The sequence below is a fragment of the Enoplosus armatus genome, chromosome 9 (assembly GCF_043641665.1).
Source record: "Enoplosus armatus isolate fEnoArm2 chromosome 9, fEnoArm2.hap1, whole genome shotgun sequence".
Classification (NCBI taxonomy): domain Eukaryota; kingdom Metazoa; phylum Chordata; class Actinopteri; order Centrarchiformes; family Enoplosidae; genus Enoplosus; species Enoplosus armatus.
The window spans coordinates 12,659,106-12,677,483 of record NC_092188.1 but is presented as its reverse complement, the minus strand read 5'-3'; the positions used below and the strand labels follow the sequence as shown (position 1 = coordinate 12,677,483).

At 39.3% G+C, this 18,378-nt stretch overlaps 3 protein-coding genes across 4 annotated transcripts; all 3 read right to left on the bottom strand.

Annotated features, from left to right (window-relative positions):
• Positions 1–2,888: 2,888 nt before the first annotated feature.
• LOC139290830 (C-reactive protein-like) lies at positions 2,889–6,183 on the bottom strand. The gene is made up of 5 exons (XM_070912697.1): positions 6,167–6,183; positions 5,843–5,897; positions 4,944–5,046; positions 4,563–4,860; positions 2,889–4,422 (listed from the first exon to the last, which is right to left on the bottom strand). Exons 2-5 carry the CDS (start codon positions 5,895–5,897, stop codon positions 4,204–4,206), a joined length of 675 nt encoding a protein of 224 aa, XP_070768798.1. The 5' UTR covers positions 6,167–6,183; the 3' UTR covers positions 2,889–4,203.
• Positions 6,184–7,233: 1,050 nt separating this feature from the next.
• On the bottom strand, positions 7,234–9,053 carry LOC139290829 (C-reactive protein-like). The gene is made up of 5 exons (XM_070912696.1): positions 9,037–9,053; positions 8,773–8,827; positions 8,027–8,129; positions 7,633–7,930; positions 7,234–7,534 (listed from the first exon to the last, which is right to left on the bottom strand). Exons 2-5 carry the CDS (start codon positions 8,825–8,827, stop codon positions 7,313–7,315), a joined length of 678 nt encoding a protein of 225 aa, XP_070768797.1. The 5' UTR covers positions 9,037–9,053; the 3' UTR covers positions 7,234–7,312.
• Positions 9,054–10,780: 1,727 nt separating this feature from the next.
• LOC139290828 (metalloreductase STEAP4-like) lies at positions 10,781–17,748 on the bottom strand. 2 transcript variants are annotated; one of them, XM_070912694.1, is made up of 10 exons: positions 17,250–17,748; positions 16,786–16,893; positions 16,622–16,692; positions 16,399–16,486; positions 15,207–15,485; positions 15,022–15,116; positions 14,807–14,917; positions 13,556–13,598; positions 13,294–13,458; positions 10,781–11,617 (listed from the first exon to the last, which is right to left on the bottom strand). In XM_070912694.1, exons 1-10 carry the CDS (start codon positions 17,448–17,450, stop codon positions 11,360–11,362), a joined length of 1,419 nt encoding a protein of 472 aa, XP_070768795.1. In that variant the 5' UTR covers positions 17,451–17,748; the 3' UTR covers positions 10,781–11,359. The 2 variants fall into 2 exon arrangements, with proteins under 2 accessions (XP_070768795.1, XP_070768796.1); XM_070912695.1 differs by lacking the exons at positions 13,556–13,598; positions 14,807–14,917; positions 15,022–15,116; positions 15,207–15,485 and having other exon boundaries at positions 13,294–13,449; positions 16,390–16,486.
• Positions 17,749–18,378: the final 630 nt, after the last annotated feature.

Here is an 18,378-nt window from a genome sequence, read left to right as displayed (position 1 = left end):
AATATAATAAACACATGAACTGTACAATAGCAAAAAAGATCTTCATTGGCAATACTGAACACTGACTAGATTAATTGTGGTAAGAAACCTGAAACATGTTGAATTTACTGTATACTTTTCCATCCGTAGAGCCACACCACTAGTATAGCTAATAGTAAACTGCAAAATACATTAATTCCTAATAAATGTATAATGTATTTAAAATTGTATTGGTTACCGCGTAATCATTTTCCACACCCTTCGGTTCACAGCTGAACTTTGCCCCCTGCACTGTCTGCCCATAGCTGCTGTCTGCCCCATCGGGTTCCTCACGAGAAAATTAGATTAATTGGAGCTGGAGGCTCTGTCCAGCTCACTGCGTTCAGTGTGTCTGTCCTTTGTGTCCCTGCCTTTGTTTCCTGTTTTGATATCTGCTATTATTTGATCACCTCCTGCCTGTTTGCCTTTGGACTTGTTTACTTGTCCCGACTTCCTACTTGTTGCTGAACGTCAGGCTGCAAATTGACCAAGAAATTGTCTTAATAGATATTTAAGATACTATTGTACTGTATTATTACTGTATTGTCATTTTTACAAAAAAAAATGACAAACATAATAGACGAATGCCTATGGAAAAATTGGAAGGTTAGTCATACATTCAGCATGTTTTGCCCAATTGCTGCTATTCCTGTAATATAAAGCTCGTATTTGTTTCATCCTTTTAAATCAGGAAAACAAAATTATTTGTATATACCTAAGAGTGAGCACAAAGGTAACAAACATCAAAATATAACAAACACCTGCAAGCACGATACACTTGAATGCATCTTTATTGTGATGCCACATGATTTTAGTACTCTCTTTGTTAAATGAAGATGATAAAAATGATACAAAATGCAACAAATCAATACTTTCACTACCAGTGTATAATGCTGTCATGTTAAATTACTATTTTACAATATACTTAATATTATGCCTTGATCTCACCCTGAATCCTGTGTGAGGATGTTGTGTACATCTGTGTATAGGATTGTGAGCTTTGGCTGGACTGAAAAATGGACTGCATTTATGTCTTCTTATGTCTTATGTCTTCTTCTGGCTGCTTCGTCATTGCAGTCATTGGCTCCATGTGTTTCCTTCCCGTCTACATCTTTCTATGTAATTTATGGATTCAGATTCCAATAATTTGCATATGTACAATGTTAACTGTGGGCTCTTAAAACTGTCTGATAAGGTGTATTACACTTACCAACATAGACTTCGAACTGCTTAGTCACTGTAAAAAATGAAAAACAAACAAGGAAAGACAAAACAGTTAACAACACAGTTACATTTAATAATGGTAGTAAAATGAATATGAGATACAGAAGTCTCGCTCTGAATTTTGCAAAAAACAAATACAATATCTAGCACAACTACTACAGTTTGCTAACAGTTCAACTTTAATTAACAAGAAAACATAGGCTATAATTTTTGGTTGCAAGATTCACTTTAAAGTATTTAAACAAAAATTCTGTCTCCCAACACAAAAAGTCTCAACAGAAGTGCACTTGAGAGGGAACAGTGTTCCTCTGAGACCCATTTCACCAAATTTGCAATATGCAAGCTGTGATTTGCAACATGAGATAATTTCCCCTCGCTCATTTTTACACGTTTCACTGATCAAAACAAATGCTATACTTCCCTCCCATGCATGAGCATATGAGAACCCTGTAGGACATGCAAATGTATCTGCAATTTGCGAGTGGCAATCATTTGTGAAAAGTGCTGTTGTCACTATTTGTGATCCGTGCGTTAACAGTGCTAGCAAATCACTGTGTGAAACAGGCACCTGATCAGACCAAGTGCCCTTCAACCTAACAATACATGCAGTAAAAAAAGACCAATCATTTCCAACTACAACTATTACAACTAGTTTTATTAAAATGTTTTATGTGATTCCTGTGCAATGATATAAGTACGACATGTTTAAGTTAAATTACTGGCTAAATTACTGATGAAGTTTTACAGAAACATCCTCACACGTGGCTGTTAAAGCCAATCAATTTTTGTGCAATAGCTAATAGCCACTGACAATGCAGGTAGAGATTCACCAGTCACGCTGAGGAGGAATTAACTAATAGTTAATTGCAAACTCATGTTGCCCTGCATTACATCAGCAACCTGCTATCTTAACACAAGAGGCTCCTTTGAGTTCTCACGCAGCACATTGATTCAACAGGAATATCAAAAGAGAGGTGTTTATGGTGAGTAGCGTTGCTGCTACAACTCCTATTGTGCAGCCTAATTTATTGTGGAAGTCCCTGCAGGTTTGCGAGTAGCCCGCAGCATCACCAGTGCACACGTTACAACTCCTCCACAGAAGAATGCTAAGGACTTCGGGGTATACAGAAAGGCCTAGACTCTCTGTAGGTCAGTGTCTTCTCATGAGCTTCATCCTTCCCACAAACAAGAGCTGTTTGAGCTTCATGAGCGGATAGCTTCTTCCAGAGCAAAACGTAAGATCATTTGTGTGACCTTCAACATGTACCACAAACACAGCTTTGTTAATCTCCAGCCTCAGAGACCGGTGTAGTCCTCTTTATGAAGTGTGGATCCAAGGAAGAGACTAGTAGCTTTACTGATTGCGAGACTGGCAGCATCTGTCAGCACAGAATGACTCGCATGAACAATCAAAAGTCCATGAGCGAGTGTGTGTGATTTATTATCAAAGAACTGGAAGAAGTGATGAAATATGAAGAAACTTTAGGCCTCTGCCAATATTCTAAGTATAGTTCCATTCACATATAGGGGAGTAACTACAAAGCAGTTCTCGTTGAATGAAGTCATTGTTTATTTCAGTGTCTAAAAAACAAAAATAACAGAACAGAGCACTAAAATCAGTGCAATAAACTCAGTTAAAGCTGCATTTATCCATTTTTGTCCAGTGGGGGGGGCTGCCCTGATACTATCCCCGTATAAATTTGTTATGGCCAGCACGTTAAAAAACAATCACCTACTTACACACCCAGAAGGCATGGAGCAACATCACCACCTTTTACTTTTAGTCTGAAAAAAACAAGACAATGTGGCAGGTAGCCATGCAGAGTGATAATTCTCCATCGGATAATCACAACAAGCGACTCCTTTCACATTACATGTGATCATTTGATTCAGTGTTTTTATTTGACTCCTCTCTGGTGATGAATTTTACAGCTTGACAAGCCAGGAAATGAAAACAGACCAGGAAATAATGTTAGCGACCATAATCAATTGGACACACAGATTGCAGACTGACATTTAATGAAGAACTATGCATCTCCCTGTCAGCTGCGTGTTGTAACATGCTGCTGAGTGAGATGCTCTCGCAGTAAATCCATGCGCGTTCTGCACTTCTCTTTTTTTATTTTAAAGCTACATTATTGCTAAAGATATAGGTAATCTAAGATAATACATAATACTTGCAAGCAAAAGGATAGGTTTGGATTTTATGAAGTCTTGAGACAAGCTGTTGCTCGTCTGCCAGTCTACTTCCTGTTATTTCAGATCCTACCCTTCCCTGCCTGTCCAGCAATTGTCTCGGGTGTGTCTCTGCCTTTCTACATCACCTGATCTCCACACCCATGTGCACACCTACTCCCAGTTTCCTCCTCAGCTCGCTGTTATATGTGCATGCCCCCTTTCGGTATTGTTCCCTGCCATAGCACCCCAGCATTTCTCTCATGTCATTCTTTACTGCCTGAACACATTTTTGTGTTCAACAACACGGTAAACTCAGCTTTTATTACACCTTTTAGCTTTTATTTTACTTTTACTGCCTGTACGTTGTGCATTTGGGTCAACAACTGTTTTCCTTGAGCCATTACAACTTACATGCACGTTGAGAGAGTTATGGATAACCATAATCATTCTTCCTCTCCATACTGGCTGTGAAGCAACACCTTCGCAGAACAACTTTAGTGAAAAAGATGGTGTCAAACCCCACTTGATTTGATTTTGTCCCCCATCCGCTACAGCACAGTTATGTTAGCATGAGATCTCTTCATGGTACGGACAGGTGAAATGATCAGAAAGACCAAAATAACTCTTTCATGTGATTATTGTATTAAGATAAATCAGAACCTATCCTTTAATAACCACAGATTTAACATAAAATGCTGACATTGTAACATTTTACATTGGACATAAAAGCAGAGAACATGTGATTTTTGACTTTCTAAAATATCGATGGTATTGTTTCACAGTTTAATGACAGGTCATTAGTTTATCTTCTGTCAGCACTCTGTCCATAATCTGGAACTCCAGCGCCCTCCAGTTCAGCACATTCCCTGGAGTGAAGTTAAGTTCATCCATGTAGCTGTGGATCTCACAGGGGGAGAGGATGTAGTCCCACATGTGGACATCAGACATCATGCCAACGAAAGACTGCTTCAGGTCAAACCCCCCACCGTGGGAATCCTGCTCCTGTAGAGATTGCAGAGGTTTGAGATACAGTAAATAAAAGCTAAATTGTAGTGAAATCTTAATATTAGAGATGCACACAATAAATCAAATATGCAGCATTTGTTGACCTTTAACTATGATGCTTATTGATACAACTGTACCTGTCCTAAGATAATTATAATGGGTCCACTGATGTTCGATCCAGAGTTGGCAAATTTCTTAATTGAAGGAAGTCCATCAAACCACAGCTGCACCAGTCCGGTCACAGAGTCCCATGTGGTACAAATAGAGTGCCACATGTTCGGCTTGTAGTCCTGCCCTCGGAATTCTGACTTTTTATCCTTGATGTGGGGCTCCATCTCCTTATTTGTCTCGTCCCAGAAAATCAGGAAGCTATTGGCATTAGTGGGCGTGGCCATAGAGAAAAGGATGTGATCTCTTTTGAGGTCTGTGAAGGACCTGTAGGCATCACAAAGATATTAGCATTCATGATTCTTTTCACAGGCAGAGATACAGTGGACATTTTGCACATTGAGTTCTACCTGTGACAGACAGTGACAGTGCTAAAATCCTGTCTTGATGTGTTCAGCTTCACATAAGCTGTGTTGGTTTGCTGTGGGAAGGTGAACATTTTACCTGACAGATCTGAGAGAGAGAAGAGAGAGGCATCATTTTCGTCCATCAGGTGATTCTGAAAGTTGACTGAATTCATTATACTAACTACATAAATTATTATCATTATAATACATAAATTGTGGTAAACACTTTAACACATGGTGAATTTACTGTGTACTCTGGGTGAAATTCATGTTACAGGAAAAAAGCTTTTAAAGAAAACTTTGAGGAAGGAAGTACTTGCTAGGTAGTCTAAATCTATAAAAAATCTTATACAAAGAGAGACACTATTTATGGTTAATAACAGCCTTTTTGATACTGCACTTAGCTTTTTGATTTGTTTACTGTTTTTCACAAGTTCACAAGTGACACGTAGGTAATTTTCTTCTGCAAATAGAGTAATTAGTTCCTGATCTAGTGGAATGAGCACCAGTGTTTTGTTAAGTCAAGCAAATGTACAGAATTACACAATTTCACAATCAGTTATGCAACCAAGTAATTTTGGTGATTCTGTATAAGAAACATGTTAGCTGAAAATTATATATAAGCACATCCACATACCGAAATAGGAAAGAATAAAATTATTATGACAAATATAGTGGACATATGCCTAAAGACAACATTGGTAATTTAGGTAAATAGGCAAGAATTCACATTCATTCATTTACAAAATTAGCTAAAGGAGTATTGCATGCCAGGTGTGTAGTAAGTAAGTTTAAAGGTAAATGGAAACAAACTCTACTACAAACTGCCTGCACTTGCATGCAACTTTACATTTTCCTTTTGGTATTCCCCCCTAAATTCTTTTTTTTGTTTTCTTTTTTACCTAGAGGAGTTGCAGCACAGCCTGTCAGCATCAACAGCAACAGCATAAACTTCATCTAATACAAGAGACAATAAGACAAAATGACACCATGGAAAACACTCTTTGTATTTTTGATCCAAGACCTTTGAGTTGCTGCTAATACTGTATTACTGTATGTAAAAACTACAAATCAATGTACTGTTGTTTGTCTTGGACTGCTACAATAAACAACTCAGGTGAAAAAAGTAAAAAAAAACATACAACATATTTAACATAATATAGATAACATACAATACAATCACTTTAAATTCCTATATTTTTCAGTTTCACATGTGCAGATCTTACCTTGAAATCTGTCTGGACTTTGTGCTCAGCAGTGAAGAGGATTGTGAGATTTGTACACTTACTGCTTCCCCATTTCTGTCTGTGTGTTTCCTTCCTTTATCTACTTCTACATTTTTTTTTCTTGGCTTCCTGAATTGTGAAAAGGCTTTAACCCATACACAGTGCTTTCTACTGAGTCAACTGAATTCACACTGCAGGTCATCTTTGTGGTTCTGTACTGCAAATGAACATGGCAAACAGCAGGCTCTCAACACTATCATGAGGTACTCCATAAAGCTGAAGTGAAGTAGGCCTGCATGTGTCCATCATTTGTTCAGAAATTATGATTCATTGAAGTAAGAAATATGAAATATTCTATCTAAATAATTGTGTCAGTCCTCATACTATAAATTGAATGTACAGTATTTTATGAAATACTTTGTAAACAACTGTGTGTGTGTGTGTGTGTGTGTGTGTGTGTGTGTGTGTGTGTGCGCGCGCGTTTTTTGAATGCAGTGATCCTTGTTTGCACATGCATCAGCTATTGATCTGTACACACAGACTAAATGTAACACCCATCAGTTATCATATGATATGATATCATAGGTGTCGCTTCCATGCTTTCTTGATGACATGACACTTTACAACAACAAGGGCCTTTCTGTTCTCTCACTTTAAGGTATTATGGGTATCTTTAATGCCATGTCAAAGTCAGCAGTAGACCAAATGCAGTAGCAATGCAGTTTTCATTTGGCAGTTGTGTATTTCCTTGAGCTTGCGCTTGTTTGGTGTTTTCCTGGCAAACCTGCTTGCGCCAAGGTGGGGTGGACTGAGGCTGTTTATTCAGATAAGGCAGTGCAGTGCAATTTTGGTACTTGTTTTAGCGTGAAATTGTCTAACTACACCATCATGGTGCACTGAACATACCCTCACCCACCGCTGGTAAGCAAAAAAAAAACTTTCAGCCCTTTAATGTTACAACAAAAGTATTATTAGAATTTTGTGAATTGTTTATGTAAAACAGGGAAGAAGGGGATACATAAAATATCACTTAATGTATAAGAAATGATTTAAGACAAATGATGACATTTATTTATATCCCAAAATCATTTTATTGGACATAAAATTACAGAAAACCTGAATATGCAAGACATTGATCGTTTTGCTTCAAAAGTTACAGGTCTTCTGCTTGTCTTCGATCAGCACTCTGTCTGTGATCCGAAACTCCAGCGCGCTCCAGTTGAGCACATTACCTGGAGTGAAGTTTAGATCATCCATGTAGTTCTGGATCTCACAGGGGGAGAGGATGTAGTCCCACATGTGGACATCAGACATCATGCCAACGAAAGACTGCTTCAGGTCAAACCTCCCACCGTGGGAATCTTGCTCCTGTAGAGATAGAGATAAATAGCATTAATATTGACAATATTTGTGACTTCTATCTAACTTATACAATAGAGACACACGGTACATCAATAAAAGTGTACCTGGCCTAAGATAATTATAGTGGAGCCTCTGATGTTTGACCCAGAGCTGACAAATTTCTTCATTGAAGGTTGTCCATCAAACCACAGCTGCACCAGACCAGATGCAGAGTCCCATGTGGAACAAATAGAGTGCCACTTGTTCAACTTGTAGTCCATCCCTCCAAACGATCCCTCAATGTTTCTGCTAAAGATCCTCATTTCCTCATTTGCAAAAGTCCAGAAGATCAGGAAGTCATTGTCAGCAGCAGATGTGGCCAGAGAGAAAAGACTGTGGTCTCTGTAGAGGTCTGTAATTACCCTGTAGGCATTGTAAAGATATGATCATGTATTCTGCCCATTCAGTCAGCGTTACAGTGGGTTCTTTAAATCATTATATTTGATATTTAACATTTACCTGAGACAGACAGTTACAGCACTGAAATCCCGTCTTGATGTAATCAGTTGCACATGAGCTGTGTTGGTTTCTTTTGGGAAGATAAACATTTTACCAGCGAGATCTAAAAAAAAAAACAGAGAGAGGGATCAATTTGAGATCAAACGTTCATGTAAATCACATAAGGAATTAATTATACAGCAGGAACAAAAATAAAATAATTAGTGGAGATAATTTATTAATTTACAGCTGGTTTTTAGCATAGATTAAATTGTTTTGTCTGTAAGCATAAAAGTCAATTGTGTATGTTGTTGTTATGGGAAAAGCATAAAACATTTAGGTTTTACAACAAAATATCCTACATATTATACTGTACTTTGTTTTGGTAACAAAACGGACTTATACTGAAAACTGACACGTCTCTAAGTTTTACTAGTACTGGAATTTAAGTTTAAACATTTAAACAATTCTTTTTTATGTTAAGACGAAGAGAATATATGTATGTATATATGTATATGTATGCCTGTAGACAGCATCAGTGATTTAGTCATACAATAAAGTCTGTCATTGATATAATAAAATATATATATCACATATATTTGTTTTTGTTTCATCCTGTTGAATTAGATGTTTTCATACCTTAACATAAAGGTAAACATAAAAGCAAAAGACAACAAACTCCTATAAACTCTCTACACTTGCATGCAACTTTATTGAGGCGTTTCCTTTTGGTACTCCCTTTGTTAAATAAAGAATATATTTTTTACCTTGAGGACTTGCAGCACATGCTGTCAGCATCACCAGGGGAAGCAAAAACTGCATCTAATTCAAAGATAAAAAGACACAAAGTTTTATTCAATAAATTCAATATTTTCGTACTGCTACTAATACTTACAATGCCACTGTGTAATGGACTACAAAGTAATGTACTGATATGTGCTTTGGTCTGCTACAATATACCATAGAGACAGAAAAGTGAAAAAAAAAGTCAATTTCTCTATTTTTCAGTGCGCATCATGTTGTGCTCTTACCTTAAAGCCTGGCAGGATTTTGTGTGCAACAGGAAATATGGTTTCATATACTCTTGCTGCTTCCTCCTTACTGTCTGTTTATGATGTCTTTCTGTACTGTTTCTGTGCTGTCTCTGCTGTTGTCAAAACCGTTATCCCATAATTTCTGTTAATTCAGCAGAATTCATGTTGAAAGATCACGCTCATGTTGAAATATCATGTTCTGTATTTTTCAAATCTTTCCTGGTGCTGTGTTGTCAGTACTAGAGAGCACATGATCAGGGCTACAGACAACAAACTTAAAATATTCACATTATTCATCGTTTTTCATCATTCATCGTTATAAATGCATTTTTTAGAATATATCTAAGTACTAACAATCCATGGGCTACAACATAACTGCTGTGCACATGAGAGATGACAAAAAATGACAAGAGTTGCACCGAAGGATGTCCTGCAACTCAAAGTGACAAATCTAACAAATCTCATGTGTAAAATATAGATCTTCTTAAAAAAAATGATAACAAAGATGGATGACCGAGGCTTACAACAAAACATTTGGCAAATGCAGGACATTTGAAAACATAACCAAAGCAACACAACATCCTCTTGTGAAGCTGGTGGTGATAGTAGCTGTCTGGCTGAGGGGCTCTTCTGTTGAGGCACTATAGGTTTTATCTTTATCTGTAAAAGGGTGGATGGCAAATTTCCCAAATAGTTAAATAGTCCAAAATAACACATCAAACGACTTACCTTTTCAGGAATGTATTAGCATGGTACACCTCAGCATCTCCACCATTGCGCTTCTAGTGTCTTTCAGTTGTGTCACATCAGTGCATAATTATCAAACCCATCCTCCCCATGTGTGATATAATTTCTGACCCTTCAATCTCTTCCTTCACTCACTCTGACCTGCCAAACTAAAAGACACTGTACTATACGATATATACATATAGAGTATTTATTTATTCATATTCCTTTCCAATTTAAGATCTCACAATTTATAGCAGCTGGTTCTTTGTCAAGGCATTTCCTTAAGTAGGAAAAAACTCCTCAACATCATTTACAAAATGTAATAATCATTCTTTAGATTATTAACATTTGTTTTTACGGTGATTAAAAACATGTAACGAATAGTTTTGTAAAACTATTTTTTCCTTTACTTCTTTCTATCTATTTCCTTTCTTTATCTTCCTACATTATAGAGGTGTGTGTTTGTTTGTTTGTGTGTGTGTGTGTGTGTGTGTGTGTGTGTGTGTGTGTGTGTGTGTGTGTGTGTGCCCTGTGTTGTTGTATGCATTTATGACAACATACTGCATGTGTACATGTCTACTTGTCAATGTTTATAGATTAATGCTTGATCATAAGTCATTAGCAACTACCAGTCATCTGAGTTCTATACTTTCTTCACTCCCTTCACAATCAACTAAAATGACTTTCTGCAGCACACGACATCAAGGGCCTATCTGTACTGTCACATCCAAATATTATACCCTCTCTGCAGAGGACTTCAGTGATGGAGGAGTGTGCTCTCCTCTCCCCACTGATGTGATGAGATCCAGTAGTGACTGGGGAGAAGCCTGCAGCTCAGAGCGAATGTTTCCTGGAAAACGGCATCAGATCAGCCAGAGGGATGAACCCTGGAGAGGGATCAGACCGAGACGACTAGACAGAGCACACTCGACTCAGCAGGGAAAAACTTTGACTTTGACTGAGCTGAGATATATATATGGGAGAGAGGAGAGACAAGACAATAATGCTGTTTAGTTACACTTAAGTTTATAATGAAAAGGATTTCACTGTGGTTACACTTGACATATAGGAACAAAAGGAAGAACAAAAGCAAAGCAGGGAGAACCAAATCCAAAATTCACAGAAAAACAAATACAAAGTAAATCCAATAAACATAAGCTGCCATATACCATAGATGAAGGTTTAAGAATTGGTCAAACAGCTGATGTTAAAGGAAATACAGCAAAGTCAACCATCTCCGAGTTAGAGTCTGTAACAGTACTGGAAGCACATGAGTTTACTGTAGTTATTAAACTCCAGAGGAAAAAAGACCTTACAAAGTAACATTAAAATGCAGTACAGCTGTTTCAATGCATGTGTCTATGATTCTCTATGCTAGTCCAAGGTATTTGTATAACTGATGAAAACCTCTCTGTTGTTTTTGCTGACAATAGAGAGCCGAACAATAGGTGTGATTGTTTAGTTTTGGATCCATGAGCTGGGGTCACCTGATAAAAGAGCTCTTGGAACAAGTCAATGCGGTGTCTGCAGTATCCCTGTGCCTGCGTTTTCTGTGTATACAATTGTTTTTGCGCCTGTTATTGTGATAGTCCTATGTTAGCAGAGATTTCTCACTGTCTTCCTCTGGATTCATCCTCTCCCAGCCCTGTCGGATGCGGGTGAGGCTGCGGTCCACACAGGGCAGGAGGAGCAGCAGCTTGAGCACCATCACCACAGAAGGTACCACCAGAGAGAGCATGAAGGCCGGAGGAGTGTACCATTTGTAGGAGGAAGGATAAAGGAAACGGTTCCAGCCGTACAGGTAGGTGTGAAAGGTACAGAAGAAAAGCGTCAGGTATCCCAGCTTGGACTGAAAGAGAGAAAAACAAATTTAGACACATACCTTTACACTCACTGAGTATATGTGCACATTCACAGATTCACATAGTTACACTTGCATTGATAAACAGAGCTAATCACTGCGTAATAGGCTCAGTAAGCTGGAGTGTGATACACTGACCTTTACAGAGACAAGCTTTTGACCTACACATGTGCACACACTCGTCTACTTTGTGTGCACAGATGTACATAATGGTACATAGTGATAATTCAACTACTGTACACAGAGTAGAAACCGTGCATACACATAGACGCGCATACACACTTGCAAATGTACGGGCACGTGGATTCTTTCCATACACATGAACAAAACCTAAAGACTGTGGCCAAGGATAATGTATGCCCCCCAAATTACATTTGATGAATAACTTAACATTTAAAGCGCTGCTCTAATTTGGGCTGGAGTAACAGGGAGGGGTGTGGAATGAGAAAATGAGCTTGACATGACCCAGTTACATTTATGAATGAGTTTGTTCCCTGTAGTGAGGACGATTTCATTATCTTTGGTCAAAGTGGGGGGAAAAAGGTAAACATTTGTGTCGAAGTTAAAACTATATAATATTTAGCGGTGAGGCATGGAAACATCACAAACACACTTTCAACAGATTACTTCCGACAGGATGTTGGAAACAGTTATCTGGCCCACGCAACTATTTTCAGTCTGGGCTGGAGCACACAGAGTCATCCTCATCAGTCATAGCTTGAATCTTGGCTAATGAACATGATGTGAAGATCGTAGCAGTGATTCTGCCAGTATCCACATTCCTTAAAGGTCCAGTAGCCTCTCTGTAAAGTTCCACACTAACTGAACCTCAGCAGCCCAGAGCATAAACAGGTGCAACACTGTCGTGGCAGTACACATTTCATAACGCACTTTAAAATATCTCCAGCGGGCACATTGTGAGTGGGTACCTACGGAGCCTATTTAATATTGCGAGCATGTATCTCTGTGTTAACTGAATCATCAATCTGGGTGTCATTTACAGTTTTTCAAGGCCACAGTGTAGAGGTGAAATAATCAGTTGTCCAAAAATGAAATTTCCCAATGAGCTTGTTTGTATTCATTTTATCAGAAGCTGGCTCATGAAATATCATAGAAATGGCTCTAAAATGGCCAGCAGTGTGCTTGTCTGCCACTCCTTTTTGTGGGCTAAGAGTGCCAAATCTGTTGGCTACAAAAGGTGTGAAGTCCTTTTTTATCTTTCATTTTGTTAAAGTCAAATCTAAGTGGATAGTATACACACGTGTGCCTCCTTAATTTGTGGGCTGATCAAGGCAATAACTATACAATCTGTTATTTAATAATTCCTGTAAAAACACACACAGGCACAAACACCAACATATGCATAAGGGAAAAGCTGTTGGACAGATTGCTTAGGAGACCACAGTGCCAGCACCACTGGAGACTGTTAAAAAAAAAATATCCCACAGTCTCATTCCTCCAGAGACCGCCAGTTAACAGTAAACAGGATGTAGGGATTCAGCCAAACTTTGATGGGCTGCACAGCATCCTGCACAGCTAAAGAGGAGCTCAGTATTCTGTGTCCATAATTTGTCACTGTGAATGTGCGGACACACTGAAGCTCACACACTCTAAAACATCCATCCCACATATCATATGACTCAGACACACATGCCAGTATCCACCTGTATGAAGCTGAACTCTCTCCAGCTGAGAGCATTGCTGACGGAGGGGAGAGAGGATATTCCCAACAGGACATACAGGCCAAATCCCAGAATCCCCATGGCGAGGTAAGAGTCACTACGCCAGGCAATGTTGGTGTCAAACTCTGACGTTTTGTTCTCCTTGATCTTAAAGTGACAGTAAACAAGACAAGTATTTTTTTTTTATGCAAAGGCAAGGCTTTGAATTTATCAGACTACCTTGTTTTCAAGATGGCTGTCTTACCTGTGAGATGGTGTGTGCAGCAATCTTGAATCTCACATAATATCTGGGGATGAAAATGACAAAACGTTTTAGAGAAAAATCAGGAAAGTTCAGGTAGACCTAACACTGTTGCATAACTGAGGTAGCAGTTACCACAACACATTATAACTCCCAATGTTTGGTAATTTAGCTGCACTTTCTTTATGGCATCTTCTTTAGTGGCCATAAATTCAAAGATCTTGTAGGCACTTATGGTTTAAATTGTCTTTTTGTGTGCTATTAGTCTCTACAATGAACAGATCTGTGTCAGACAGCTCCTTCCTTCTGTCATATTTTTCTCCTATTCCTTCTTTTTATGGTTATTTGTTTTTCCATACAGTATATTTTAGTACACAACCACAATTAATTTAAACCTTAACTTTGCACCTCAGTTAAGTGCTTCTAAAAGACTGAGCACCTCTACTCATCTTGCTACTACTACTTGCGTTATTTCACTGTTGTTCTATGCTCCATCCACTGAGGAGGACAGTGAGATGTGATTAAAAGCTCTGAAAAAGCCAACCAAAAGTTGACCTTGAGTAAAGAAACCACTGTTTCCAAGGTCCAGAATGAACATTCATGCTTCATCTTGGCAACAGCCAATCAAAATCCCTCCAACTCTTTCCTGTGTGATTTTTCTCATTACTTCTGTACATTGTTCTGTCTTTCTTTAATTCGTTCTTTCTATAGGTCTTGTCAAACTTCTTTATTTCTTTCTACTGTTTGACGTCTTCTTTTCCAGCTCATCAAGCAATAATAGATTTTTAGCCGTCAGCAATCATGCCTTTTCTTCTGATAATGGACTTTTCTATAACAGGAGTCCCTGTACGTTTATTTAGGTATTTCTAAGACACTTAAGGCTAATTCTCAGAATTGTATGGTTACATATGCTGTTAACACCTGTGTGGGCTATTATTATGCCATATAATTACCCTACTATTTGCCAGGTCACTCAGATGACAGGTCATTAGGTACACCCAGATAAATGTAAGGCAGTCTAATACAGCAGCCCTGTAACCACTTTCAACACAAACTAAATATTAAAACCTTCATAAAGGCAGAATTAATTTATTAGACTGCATTAGTTTTAGCTAGGTGTAGTTAAAGTTACATGTACATGTACTTCCAAGTTCAGAGCTGTCATTACTTGTTTTGGTTTAATTTGATTTAATAGGATAATAGAACCGATATATTGAATGAAGGAGTGGGAGGATGTGTGCACCTGCTACATACCTTATGGGGATGATGAGCGTGTAGAGCACATGTAGAGAAGCAAAGCCAAGTGCTAGCAGTCCCAGCTGTTTCCTGCACAGCATCCAGCGATCCAACCAGTCAGGGAAACGCCTGAAACAAACACATTTTGTATGATGCAATATTCAAAATATATTGGAAATTGTACACGTCTGTGCAGACTGTAAATATCAGTCCATCCTGTTTTGATTTCTGACCTGTACTTGGTTCCTCTGTAGAGCTGAAGGAAGGCAGCGATAACACCAGGCAGGTAACACAGAGACAGCATGATGAGAGACACAATGGGACAGACCTGGAAGATAAACACAGAGGTGGTTACCGTGAAGATAACATGCACCATGGAGGAACAAATGCTAATTTACAAGACAATAAACGTCTTTACCTTGTTGGCCAGGGACACCATGATTCTGAAGGAGATGTCTTTCTGCTGTACGACATATGCATAGACGACATCTCTCATGACCACATAGAGGAAGAAGAAGGCTGTGAGGCCAATGGCCAGGCGTAGTGGCAGCCTCCACTCTGGGAACAGCTGCAGGGGGAAGTCCTCCAGCTCTCTGGCTGCAGCCAAAGACCCTCTGTCCAGAACAGTGAAGCCCAGTTTGGTGGCCATCTCTGCTACTGCCTGCTTTGCCTCAGCACTGTTTCCACACAGGTACACCTGGAGCATTGAAAACATCCATTAAAGAACTTGAAATGCCCTATGTGAGGAGTATGTCTTCATTATTTTATATTTATGTATGTTTATGCATTTGCACATATAATGATGAAAGGATGGTTTTGACTCCAGAGGATTGAACATAAAAGTGCTGGTAGATTCTGTAGTGTCCTGTATAAAATGCTAAATTTAGTTGAAGAAAGCAGGTAAAAACTAACAACATTGCTAAATCAACACCTATGTGATGTTGCTAAATGTGCTCCAAATACACCAACACACCCCAATACATAAACACATGCTCCCCGCAACACATACACTCTCTCCTGTGTGGTTTTTACGTTCCTCTGGGATTGCACACCCAGATCAAAATGAAACAGAAAAACCCACATATGTTGGAGCTTTGCAGTACAGAGCACGAAAGCAAAGCACGTGATGGGAAGCTGAGATCTAAGAGAGTCTGTGGAGTTAATTGATTCAAGGATACATCAGAGATGGCATTCACAGCAAAGACATAAGGCTGACTCCTTAGATTTGGCTTCTTTTACTTGGATTTGGTTTGATCAAAACTTCAAAAGGAGTTAATAATATAATTTGGACTGAAATGCTTTCCTTTCTGACAGAGACTATTATTTTTAACTTGTTGGTCAACACCCCACTGTGTGAACACATCAGAGAATTGTAAAATGCTTGTAGTTCTGCAGTGGAAGAAGAATTTGACAAGCAACACTGAATAGTTTAATTCCAAAATGTCATCATCAGAAAAAAAAAACATGCATCCCTAAATAGCAGAAGAAGAAACCCCAATTTGTTTTTTTTAATTTGAGCAAGTATCAAATATACTTTGCCAACTAAAAGATCTTTTTTTTTTACAAATCTGATTGGAAACAGAACATCACAAACCGACAACATTCAGTACCTGTCTATTGGCATCTGAGGGTCCATTCTGCAGGGCCCAGGCAGACAAGGTGTTAAAAGCTTTCACCACATGAGCTCCAGGGATCAGCCTGGACAACAAAAAACAAACTCTGTTTTGCTTCATGTTACGCCCGTTGTTGGTATCAGGCGTTGGTTCAAACCACATGGTCCATGAGATCTCCCAGTATTTTAGGTAACTACATCGTTGCCTAATTTCCTCTTACCTGTGAAGGTACTCAGCATTGGCCTCTGGGTATAGATTCTTCTTGAGGTTGTTGCTGACGTCCACCAACACCTTCCAATCAATGAAATCAGCAGAGTGGATGAAAAGTTAGAAATTAAGCAACTGCTTTGTTACACAAAGGCATCTGACTGTGCAACAAAGTACCTTCCCCCTGAGTTGAGGTGCAAGTGTCTCCAGGAAGTCATAGTGTTCTCTGTGAACACAAAGAATGACCAGACTGGCTGACTGGGCTGCTGCCGCATGGCTCATCACCTGCACAACACACACACAGCACTATTGTCACATTACATGTGGCAACACATTTGCTAATTACTGGCTCACCATGTTCAGTGATAGTTCACTCGTTATGCACGGCAGCATGTGCAGACACACAAGCACACACACATTATCAGTGACCTTGTTTAGCTCAGTCAACTTTCAACGCCTGGTAACAACTGTTTCTTTTTTCCGAACACTTTTATCAACACACTTATTTGAGCGGGTTCAGGATCATCATGCAACACGCGTTTTGAAGTATCTACTGTCAATTACATCAGCAACAATCATCAAACAAAGCTGGGAAAAAAGTTGAATTCCAGAGTTTAAGAAGACGTCATGCAATGTTTTACCTGAGCTCCCTGAGGCAGGGCGCCACAGCTGTGAGGTCTGCGGCTGCCGTACACCACCCTGTAGCCAGACTGGAGCAGACGCTGGCCCAGAGAGCGCCCAAAGTCCCCCGTCCCAAAGATACACAGTGGCTCCTGCTCAGGGGCAGCTGCCGTGCCCAGAGGACACAGCGACACGCTCTCTGCCTTCACCTCCTTTGACATGCTGCTCAGTCTGTCAGCCGACAAGGCTACAGTCTGACACAAACAGGGAAGATATCTCCTGTGAACAAAACACCAGGTTTTCTGTCAAAGCTGGACAGCTGAACTGGAATATGACTGAGTAATGTGTCCAGATTCAAGGCAGATGTAACAAAATAATAGTCTTCAAAGTAACAGCTCTTCTGGGTGCTTCTGGAAAAAATGTCAGCAAATCAGCTGTCTGCCCCTCAAGCCCATGAGTCCATTCTACTAACTCATTACTCTCTAGACTGCCAGATTTTTCAGTCTTGAGTCAGTTTTGTATTGGCCCATCCCCTCCCATGGCTCAGGGTGAAGTCCAACTAAACTGGGAAACTCCACAGCAAAGGTGGGAGGCATGTGTGTCTCTTCTGGCACGGGTGTCAGTGAGAGGTTATGTTTTCTTTTTACAAGAACTGTGTGTGTGTGTGTGTTTGTATAGGGCTGGGAAATATTGTGGCAAAATTTCAAGTATGGCCTCCTTCTGGGAAACCAACGGATCATCACCGGAAGATTATGCAACACTGGAAAACATCACTCATTACAGTGTGCCAAATACACTTTGGTTTTTCCGGTTTTACCAAATCCCTGCCTTGACAACACACATTAAGAAACACACACTGAGGTAGACAGTCTGTGAAAGTTCTAGGTAATGTGAGGACATAAAGGAAATGCACATCTAAAACCCACAATGAACTCTCTCTGACTGGCACAGTGTGAATTCATCTAATGTCAGCTGCTCAAAGACAAGATCATTATAACAGGTTCAGGCATTTACACAGAATAAAAAACAAAGTGGTGAAAACAAAATAAAACCGTTCACCAGTGTCCTAGATTAAATGCAGGATAAAAGTGGTTTTACAAGAACAGAACAGTTCAGACATGAGCTGAGAGTTTACTCATCACAACTGTG